At 68.5% G+C, this 9,520-nt stretch overlaps 1 protein-coding gene across 2 annotated transcripts; it reads right to left on the bottom strand.

Moving 5' to 3' along the window:
- Nucleotides 1-183: 183 nt before the first annotated feature.
- On the bottom strand, nucleotides 184-8,567 carry ADAM11 (ADAM metallopeptidase domain 11). 2 transcript variants are annotated; one of them, XM_057385618.1, is made up of 26 exons: nucleotides 8,380-8,431; nucleotides 7,010-7,086; nucleotides 6,592-6,658; nucleotides 6,049-6,134; nucleotides 5,907-5,973; nucleotides 5,734-5,782; nucleotides 5,570-5,637; nucleotides 5,186-5,260; nucleotides 5,028-5,099; nucleotides 4,377-4,543; nucleotides 4,215-4,299; nucleotides 4,048-4,138; nucleotides 3,889-3,940; nucleotides 3,607-3,706; nucleotides 3,271-3,342; nucleotides 3,085-3,177; nucleotides 2,898-2,978; nucleotides 2,767-2,817; nucleotides 2,381-2,444; nucleotides 2,215-2,314; nucleotides 2,022-2,141; nucleotides 1,770-1,938; nucleotides 1,577-1,691; nucleotides 1,028-1,118; nucleotides 562-579; nucleotides 184-258 (listed from the first exon to the last, which is right to left on the bottom strand). In XM_057385618.1, exons 2-26 carry the CDS (start codon nucleotides 7,057-7,059, stop codon nucleotides 243-245), a joined length of 2,019 nt encoding a protein of 672 aa, XP_057241601.1. In that variant the 5' UTR covers nucleotides 7,060-7,086; nucleotides 8,380-8,431; the 3' UTR covers nucleotides 184-242. The 2 variants fall into 2 exon arrangements, with proteins under 2 accessions (XP_057241601.1, XP_057241602.1); XM_057385619.1 differs by lacking the exon at nucleotides 184-258 and having other exon boundaries at nucleotides 465-579; nucleotides 8,380-8,567.
- Between the last annotated feature and the right edge of the window lie 953 nt (nucleotides 8,568-9,520).

Consider the following 9,520-nt stretch of genomic DNA (forward strand, 5'->3'; position numbering starts at 1 on the left):
GCTGGGGGACAGAGGGTTTGGGGGGCCGGGGGTTCCCCGCTGGCCCCGCGGGTACATTCATTCATCCAGTGCCGAGCCCGGGGGGGCCGGGGGTCCCCGTACATTCGTGGCGGTGCGGGAGGGGGCGGGGGGCGGTCCCGGGTGCCCCTCCCCGCTCTCCTCCTCGGCCGGACCCTCGGCAGCGCCGCCCCATTTAATTGCTGTTAATGAGGCGCTGGGGGGCTGGGGCGGAGCGGCCCCGCTCAGGCCCCCCCGGACCTGCAACACAGAAGTGGGGTGCGTTTAGTGAGGGGCTGTGACAGGGGGGTGACACACGGGGGGACACTGAGCTGAAACGAGCCAGCACCGGGGGGGAGGGGCTGCTGCCAGGCCCCCCCAGCCGCTGTCCCCGTTCAGCCGTGGGGGCACAGAGATGGACACAGCACGGCCGGACACACAGCACACGGACAGACGGGCCCGGGGGCTCCCACGCCGTCAGGCTGCCGGACGGTGACGGTGACAGGGACGGTGACGAGACGATGGGGGGGACACGGTTACACTCCCTGCTGCGCCGGGTCGTACCTTCCTCGGCGGATGTTCCTTGGGGGGGTGGCAGGGGGAGAGGAGAGGAGCGTTAGTGCCACCCCCGTGTCGCYGCTGTCCCCCTCGSTGTGTCCCCCCACCCAGTGTCYCCGGTCYCACAGGCAGCAGCGGTGTCCCAGTGCCAGGCAGGAGCACCCGCGGGGGGGCCACCGACACAGCGCCCGCCCCAGCACCCCATGCTTGGGGACAGACACGGCCACGGGGTCCGGGTGACAGTGACACCCCAATGGCACATGCAGGCAGGGCAGGCAGGGCCGGGGGTCAGGCAGGGGCTGGGACAAGGGACAGGCAGGGCCAGGGGGCCAGGCAGGGCCGAGGGGACCGGGGGACACGGGGCAGGGGATGCCCAGCAGGGCACGGCCTGGCGCTGGCGCGGTGACGGCGCGCGGGGGGRACGTGGCCGGTGACAGCAGCACAGGGGACGAGCCATGCGGTGGCTGCTTACTTAAATCCCCAGCCTGTCCCCCCTAGGACGATGGCAGCCACCAGCACGGCCCCCGCGATGGAGCCGATTATGATATTGGTGCCACTGGGACCTGTGACAGAGGGGACAGGGAGGAGGGGACAGGGTCACACGTCGGTGGGAAGGGGACACGACACGGGGACATGGGGACATCGCCCCAGGGATGCCCCAGTGCCGTGGGGACTCGGGATGGGGACACACCCAGCCACAGGGAACATGTCAGTGGGGAAGGGACAGGGGGACACCAGGACACAGCCCCAGGGCAGTCCCCGTGCTGTGGGGTCCTGAGAGGGAGGGAACCCAGCCATAGGGACACGCCTCAGCGGGAGGGGATGCGGGGACACGGGGACACAGCCCCAGGGATGACCCAGTGCTGTGGGGACCCGGGAGAGGGGACAAACCCAGCCGTGCCCGGCTGAGCTGCGGCACCACGGTGCGGGGACACCCCGGTGTGGCTGGGGACAAAGCGGGACACCCAGCCTGTGGGGCCTGGGGACAGCAGGGAGCCCGTGTCCCCGCGGGCGCACGGACCCTTGTATCGCTCCGTCTCCCCCGTCGGCTTCGGCTCGGGGATRGGGTCGTAGACGCTGCAGTCCTTCCCCGTCCACTCCGCCCGGCAGATGCACTTCCCTTCATTGCTGCAAACCTGCGAGGGGGGACGGCGTCACCTCCCGCCACCCTGACCCCCCCTCCGGGTGTCCCCCCGTCCCGCCGCGCCCCTCACCCCGTGGTCGAAGCAGATCTTCCCGTCCCARCTGCCGGGGCAGGAGCTGAAGTTAAAGGCGGTGGCTGGAAGGCATTTGCGGTCGAGACAGAGCATTCCGGGCCCGCAGGGCGTCCCGTCCTCCACGTAGCTCAGGTCCGAGCCGTCCACCAGCTGCACGTGGCCGCCCCTGCGCCAGGACAGCCACAGCGAGTGACACCGGGACCCCCGCGCCACCCGGAGCCACCGCGGTGGCCGTGGTGGCCCCGTTACCTGCAGTCCACGTAGCGGTTCTGGTGGTAGAAGGTGGTGGTGGCGATCTCCCCGCTGAGCTCCCCCAGCCGCGGCGAGCCCGAGATGTTGGCGCACAGGAGGAAGCCGCACAGGACGTCCCTGCGAGGCAGCGGCGGTGTCACCGGCACGGCAGGTGGCACCGGGAGGCGCCGCGGGGACAAGGGTCACTCACTGCTTGTTGCACTGCAGCCAGCCCAGGCCYTCGCGCCCGCAGTTGCCCCGCTCCGTCCCCTCCACGTTCAGCTTCTCGTAGCAGAAGCGCTCGGCCGAGCCTGGCAGAGAGCGARTGTCACCTGCGTGTCACCCCCTGCGTCCCCCCAGCCCGGGACAACACTCACTGCGGCCCCACAGCGCGTTGCACTGACGGTCCCGGGTTTTGCAGCGCCCACCGTAGCAGCGTCCCTGCGGGGAGGGGAGAGGGGTCAGGGCTGGAGAGGGGTCAGGAGACTGGGGGAGGGTCAGGGGGTGGGCTCAGCACCCCAAACCCGCACCCACGTGTGTGTGCAYGGCTCAGCTGTGGCTGCGATTGCTGACAAAAAAGTCACAGTTTGGGTGGGAAAGGAYCTCAAAGCCCACCCAGTTCCATCCCTGCCGTTGGCAGGGACACCTCCCACTGTCCCAGGTGGCTCCAAGCCCCATCCAGCCTGGCCTTGGACAGTCCCAAATGCACTTCCCACACGCACAAGCCCCAGTGCTGCGTCCCACCAGGCTGGGCTGAACTCACCTGCTCGTTCTCACAGAAGTATCCATCCAGCTTGTGGAGGTTGGGGGGACACTGTGGGGATGGGAGRAGAGGTTGGGTGACGCCACAAGGCCCCACAGTGTGTCCCACCGTGTCCCCCCGGCCCYGCTGACCTGGCTGGAGTCCCCGGTGCAGGTCTCGGGGATGTCACACTCGTTCACAGCCTCCCGGCAGGACACCCCGCGTGGCTCGTACTGCCCGCGGCACAAACACAACACATCAGCAACGGGACAGGACCCCGGAGGATCCAAACCTGGACCCGGGCCCCCCTGAACCCCCCGGGCACCCCCAGCCCCGCACCTTGCAGCCCTTGCAGCAGAGCCCATCACTGCACATCGCGTCGTGGGTCAGGGTGCACTTCTTGCAGCAGTTCCCGCCGCTCCTCGCACACTCCTGCCGGGACAGCAGCCGGAATCGCGGCCATCAGTCCCCCGGCAGCCCTGGCAGCCCCCAGAGCAGGGGGAACAGCCCCCCGGCCCCGCTCACCGCCAGCGAGCCACAGTCGCACTCCTCGCCCGCCTCCACGAAGCCGTTGCCGCACTCCGGAGGGTCCAGGAGCTGCCGGGACAGGGGAGGGGGCAGGACACACGCACATGAGAGCTGCTGGGGACCCCGAGCCAGCTGCTGCCACAGCCCCCCGGAAAGGACATTGCATCCCCGGGGAATGGCAGCGCCCCCAAAACACTGCCAGGGATCAGGGGCTGGCTCTTCATCCAGCAGTGACAGGGGCTGGGGACACCACGAGACCCGAAGGAGCCCAGGAGCCACCCCCAAAGCATCACTCGCCACCGTGACCCCCAGAGGGGCCGGGGGGGCCGTTACCTTCAGGGGTTTGTTGAAGAGGCAGCTGCCGCCGCCGTCCTGCAGGAACTGGTTATACTCATCGATGCTGCAGCGGGAGAATTTCCGCGGGAGGTAATACCTGGGGGACAACGGGGTCACTGTCACCCCCYGCCCCGCCCGGGGGCACGGCCGGGTACCCGAACCCGGGCAGGACCTTCGGCACTGCCGGACACCCGAACCCGGGTGATGYCCCCGCCAGGAGCGGTGACACGAAGTGTGCAGGGGACACGAGTGGCAGTGCCACCCCGAGCGGGCACCCACCCKGTGTCCTCCATGATACAGCCCAGCCACGCGTCCGGACAGCGGCAGTCCCCTGGAGGAGAGGACAGGACAAGGCTGGGGGTGCTGGCTGTCCCCCCGCCAGCCTGGTGGCCCCGCGGCGCGTCCCCGCTGTCCCCAGAGCCCCGCGGGTGGCGGTACCTGCGGCCGTGCGGTGCTTGTTCCACATCATGCCCACGTTCTGCCCCAGCGTCTGCGCCAGTGTCACCGCCATGGCCGCCACGTTGCCGTACTGCGGGAGCGACAGTGTCACCGCAAGGACCCCCGACCCTGTCCCCAGCCCCTCGCGGGGGTCTCGCCGCACCCACCTCGTTGACGCCGCCGGCGCGGGCAGGGGAGCAGATCCCCCCGACAAAGGCGGTGCCGCTGCGGCTGCTCTGAAACGTAAGACCCCTGCGAGGAAGAGGATGGTGGGGACGGGGGTCGCGGTGCCCGGCCCGGGGGAGGGGACGCGCGGCCACGGCGCTCACGAGAAGAGGTGGACGGTGTCGCTGTGCTCCGCCAGCCCCTCCCGCCGGTACTTCATGAACTCGTTGAGGGTCTCCAGGGAGTCTTGCCCCATCCGKATCCGATCCTCCGCCGCCCACGTCTCCATGGCCACCAGCACGATGCGGGTGTTGAGCTGCTCCTTATAGATCTGGGGGACAAAGGGACAAAGGCGCTGGGGTTGAGACCCCTCCGGAGACAAACCCACCGGCCACCGGGAATAAACCCCCGCCGACAGCTTCAGGAGCAGGGCACACATATCTGTCACCAGGGACAATTCCCCAGCGACAAACCACCAGCGGGACAAACTTACCCTGTGCCAAAATGAAAAAAAACAACAGTGGGAAAACTCCCTGGGGACAAACTCTCAAGGGACCAACCCAGCAGGTGCTGAGGACCAACCCCGTGCCAYAAACCACCAGGAATTAGGGACAAACTCTCTGGAGACAAACCCGCCAGCTGCTGGGAACAGTCCCCTCAAGGACAAACCCCCCGGACTGGGGATAAACCCTCTCTCCAGGGATAAAYCCACTGAGGACAAGCCCCTTGGGAATGAAGCTCCCAAGGGACAAACCCATCAGGTGCCAGGGATTAACCCTCCCAGGGACAAATTCCTTCCAGGGACGCCCCCTCACCATGTCAGCCAGGTTGACCACGGACTTGGCGAAGTTGCTGGTGAGAACCACGGACTTGCGGAGCTGCAGGAACTGGGGGCACACCAGGGGCCAGGCGGGGTTGGGGGGCCTGCCCGACCCCTCACCGCCCCCGCCAGCCCCGGGGACCCCCCGCTCACCAGCTGGTGGTCGTTCACCACGGCCAGCTCGATGTACTTGGTCTCGCTGTGCACCGTGTGCTGGGCTCGGCGGACCTGCAGTGGGAGCCCGCGGCTGAGCTGGCACCGGCACCCGGATGGGGCTGCTGAGCCCTCCAGGGGTGTTTGGGATACAGGAGAGGGGAGAGCCACTGGGTGGTCTGGGGATGGAGCCCTCCATGTCCCAGTGGGTCCTCTGGGCATCCCTGAGCCCAGGCAGGAGCAGCACCCCACAAACACGAGCCCAGCGCCCACAGAGCAGCCTGGCTGCACTCACAGCCAACAGACAGAAATCAACCCGGGTCAGGCACCTTTGTCCCCTGCCCCATTGTCCCCTGCTCTCTGTCCCCCGCTGTCCCCGCTAACCTGCCGCCGCCGCCGCAGCTTTGGTATCCCACCCGGGACCCGCTGGCTCAGCGCAGGGAAGAGGCAGTCTGGAGGGAAGGGACARGGGTGGTGGGACACCAGGACACGGGGCCACTGAGGCCACCGCCACCTGTCCCCAGGAACAGCTCSGTGCGAGGGCTCACCCAGTCGGGGGCAGCTGGGGACGCGCTGRACGATGTGCGGTCGAAGGCCCTGCCACGGGGAGAGGTGTGTCACGACACGTCCCCGTGTCCCCACGGCTGTCCCCAAGCCACAGCCAGACCCGTAAAGTGCCTGGGGGATGCCAGGACAGGCACARGRCGGTGCCACYGCTCACCTGTCCGTGCTCGGCGCCCGCCTGGGGCTCGATCAGGTACGTGGCTCGGCCGTCCGAGAAGACCCCGCTGCAAACAGAGGTGCGGGTGTCAGGGTGCGGAGGGTGCGGCCCCCAGCCCCCCGCCGGCAGTGGGGGTACTCACCTCAGGCCCTGGCAGCTGGAGAGGGCGGCGAAGGAGCGGGGCTGCCCCCGGATCCGGCCCTGGTAGTAGCAGTGCTCCCCCGCGCCCTGCGGAGCGGCGACGGGCGCTGAGCCCCGGGGCCCGCCCTGCCCCGCACCCCCAGGGGCTGGGGGCTCTGGGGGGCACCCTCAGGGTGTGCCCGCTGCCCAGAGCACCCAGGGATCCTCCGCACGAGGAGAATCCCCCCTCACCATGGCAGCACGCCCCAGTGCAGGGGCTGGGCACCCCAGAGGAGGGGGAACCAAGGGACAGGGGGCTGGGGGGATGCTGAGCTGCTGRGCACCATTCCTGGGCTTTTGTGGGATTTATCAAGCGGCCACCACAACCCCTGCACTGGCACAGTATGGCACAGYATGGCRCAGCACGGCAGGGCACGGTTTGGGACAGCATGGCATGGTTTGGCACAGCATGGTTCCGCATGGCACAGCACAGCACAGCAGGGTTTGGCACAGTATGGTTTGGCACAGCATGGCACGGTTTGGCACGGCGTGGCACACATCTTACCGTGCTGTGGCTGCCGTTGCTGCCCGCGCCGACGTGGCGCTCCACGTAGTGGGAGGCGAGGAGGTGGCTGCGGGGAGCAGGTGAGGGGTGAGGAGGAAGAGGAGGAAGAGGGAGACGGCAGCCGCCATCCATGTGCGGGACACCCCCCGGTGTGGGGGCTGCCCCCCATCCACGCACACGGGATCACCCCAGCATGGGACCGCTCTCCCAGTTTTGGGGGTGTTGGTGGCCCATGGGCCCCTCTCCCCCCTGCTCCACCCCCGGCTCGGTCCCCAGAACTGCTCTGCACAACCCCCTCCCCATCCCCGAGCATCCTCGGCTCCTCCCCTCCTGCTGGGGGACACCTGCAGCCCCACGGGGGGTGTCCAAAGCCCTACATCGGGTGCCCCCTGCCCCCCGGGACCCCCGGCTCACTCACTGGTTCAGCCGCAGGTCGAGGGTGAAGGCTGAGCCGAAGGCACGCACCATGAAGCTCACCTGTGCCAGGTGCAGCCCCTGCAGGACAGCCAGAGCCGTGAGCCCCCCAGAAATTCATAACTACGATAATAATTAAAACCCCAACCCAAATACGCAGCCTGTAAAGATGTGTGCTTTTTTTAACCCAAAAAATCATCATAAAGGAAAACCGTTTTTTCTCCTCAAACCCATGACGCCTGGASCACTGGGGTGGCACCTGCGTCCCATCGCCCCCCTCCGCGGGTGCCGTGCTGGGCTGGGGGTGCCGGAGGGTCCCCCCGGCGCTGGGCCCAGCCCGGCCGCCGCAGCCGAGCCGCCGCTTCTCCCGCCCTGCGGCGCCGCCGCTCCTGACCTAATTCCTGCCGCCGGCAGCGGCAGCGGCAGCGGCAGCGGGAGCCGAGCGCTGCGGCGCGGCCTCAGGCCCGGCAAACTCGGCGCACGGGTGAGAGCCCGGCACCGGCTGCGGCTCCCTCCGGTGCTTCACACGGGGAAACGGCAGAAAAGCCAAACCCGCCCCGGTGTCCCCTTGCTGGGGGTGAGCGCAGCTCGGGGTGAGGACACAGGGATGAGGAGCCGYTTGTCACCACGGGGAGGGGATGTCCCGGGCCACGAACGCATCCCTGGGGACCGCTCAGCAGGGCTCTGCCGCCGGGACCCAGCCCCGAATTCCGCCGGATCTCCGCTGCTCCCGCCCCCCCGACACCCTTAACACCCCCTGGCCTCCCGCCAGCGCGGCGGCTGCCGGCGCTTCCCGGCGTCCGGCGGTTTCACTCGACGCCGGGTGTAAATCACCTCTGCGGCGAGCGCAGCTGCTCATCTCGCCTTTACCCGGCGCGGACGGGGATCGATGGGCGCCGTTCTCCGCGGCCGCCAACACCTCAACTCCCCCGGGGCGGATGGGGCGCGGGTGCTGCTCCCCGAAACGCTGCGACAGCCGGGCACGGGGTGAAGGTCACTGCCCGCTGCCCGAGCCCGGGGTGGGACACAGAGGGCTGCTCCCTCGTGGTCTGGATCCGTCCTTGCCGGACACACGAGTCCGTTCCTGCGGGAGTCCTGCCCGCCACCTGCCCGCTCCCGTTCCATCGCTCCCAACGCCCGCGCGCCGCCGGTTCCCAGATTTAATGGGATTTCGCGGCACAATTCCGTGTCCCTCCGGGGAGGATGGCAGCGGGATGGTCCCTRGGGGTTCGAGGGCTCCAGTTCGGGATGCCGCTGCCCACGCACACGCTGGGGTGCGGCTGGGCCAAGTGACGGCGGCTGCTTGGGGGACCTGGACCTGCCACCCGCCAGGGACCCCGAAAGGCAGCGGGTTGGGGGCTGTTGTTCACTTACGGGTCCTCCGCCTCCTCCGCCTCCTCCTCCGGGCTCATTCCTGACCCTGGTGTCCAATTGATGCTTTGGGACTTCTCCTCCCGAGCTGTGCCCCACCAGCCTGCTGGGGTGGGTGATTTGGGAGACCACCCGCCCGTCCGGCCATGGGGCCCGCGGGAGCCTCCGCGGCAGCGCGCCCGCCTGCGCGGCAGGACCTGCGGGAGAGGGGAGCGGGTCGCGGCCACCTGCAGGGCTGGGGACACGGGGGCTGGGGATGAGGAGGGTTGGGGACAGGGAGGCTGGGGACACGGGGATGTGGAGGGCTGGCGACGAGGAGGACCAGGGAGATGAGAACACGGAGGGATGGGGACACGAGGGGACAGAGTTGGCGAACATGCTCAGGGGGTGACCCAAGTGTGGCGCTCCATCCGGAAGGGGACACCCGTGTCGTAGATGGGATGCCCCGGGAACGTGGAGGGTGGACACAGGGATTGTCCCAGGGTGGACAGCTGGAGAACATCCTGGTGTGCCCAGGAGGGGACACCTGGCCAGCACCGGCGGGGAGGGGTGGCCGGGGCGTGGGGGTGACCAGCAGGGGAAAATATCCGGGTGGGGAAGCTCAGGAGGGCTCAGACACCGTGACGTGACCTGGAGGGGACATGCAGGGGACATGGGTGGCTGATAAAGTGATGGGGGCATGCAGGGGACAGGGGGGCTCAGAAATGCCATCACACCTGGAGGGAAGGTTGGGAAGGATCAGCATATCCTGGAGRGGACATCCAGGGAAAAGGGGGGACTGGAATGGGGACACATCTCAGAGAGGACACCCAGGGGACAGGGAGGGCCGGGAGGGGGACACYAACGAATGGGAGATGGAAGACTGGTATGGGGACACCCCCCCAGAGGGAACAAGGAGGGGACAGCAGGACTGGTGCAGGGACACCTTTGGAGGTGACAGCCAGGGGACACGGGGGGTGGCCGCTATGGGGACACATCCCAAGGGGATGCTATGAGGACATCTGTGGGGACATGCAGGGAACGGGGGAGCCGAGGTGGGGACGCATCCTGAAGGAGACATGGAGGGCTGCTTTGCGGCCACCTCCGGAGAGGGGACACGGTGGGCGCCGCTGCGGGGACAGCGAGGTGGAGGGAGCGGGGCCGG

The sequence above is a fragment of the Malurus melanocephalus genome, unplaced genomic scaffold (genome assembly GCF_030028575.1).
Source record: "Malurus melanocephalus ecotype Western Australia unplaced genomic scaffold, MMel_1.1 scaffold_848, whole genome shotgun sequence".
NCBI classification, from domain to species: Eukaryota; Metazoa; Chordata; class Aves; order Passeriformes; family Maluridae; genus Malurus; species Malurus melanocephalus.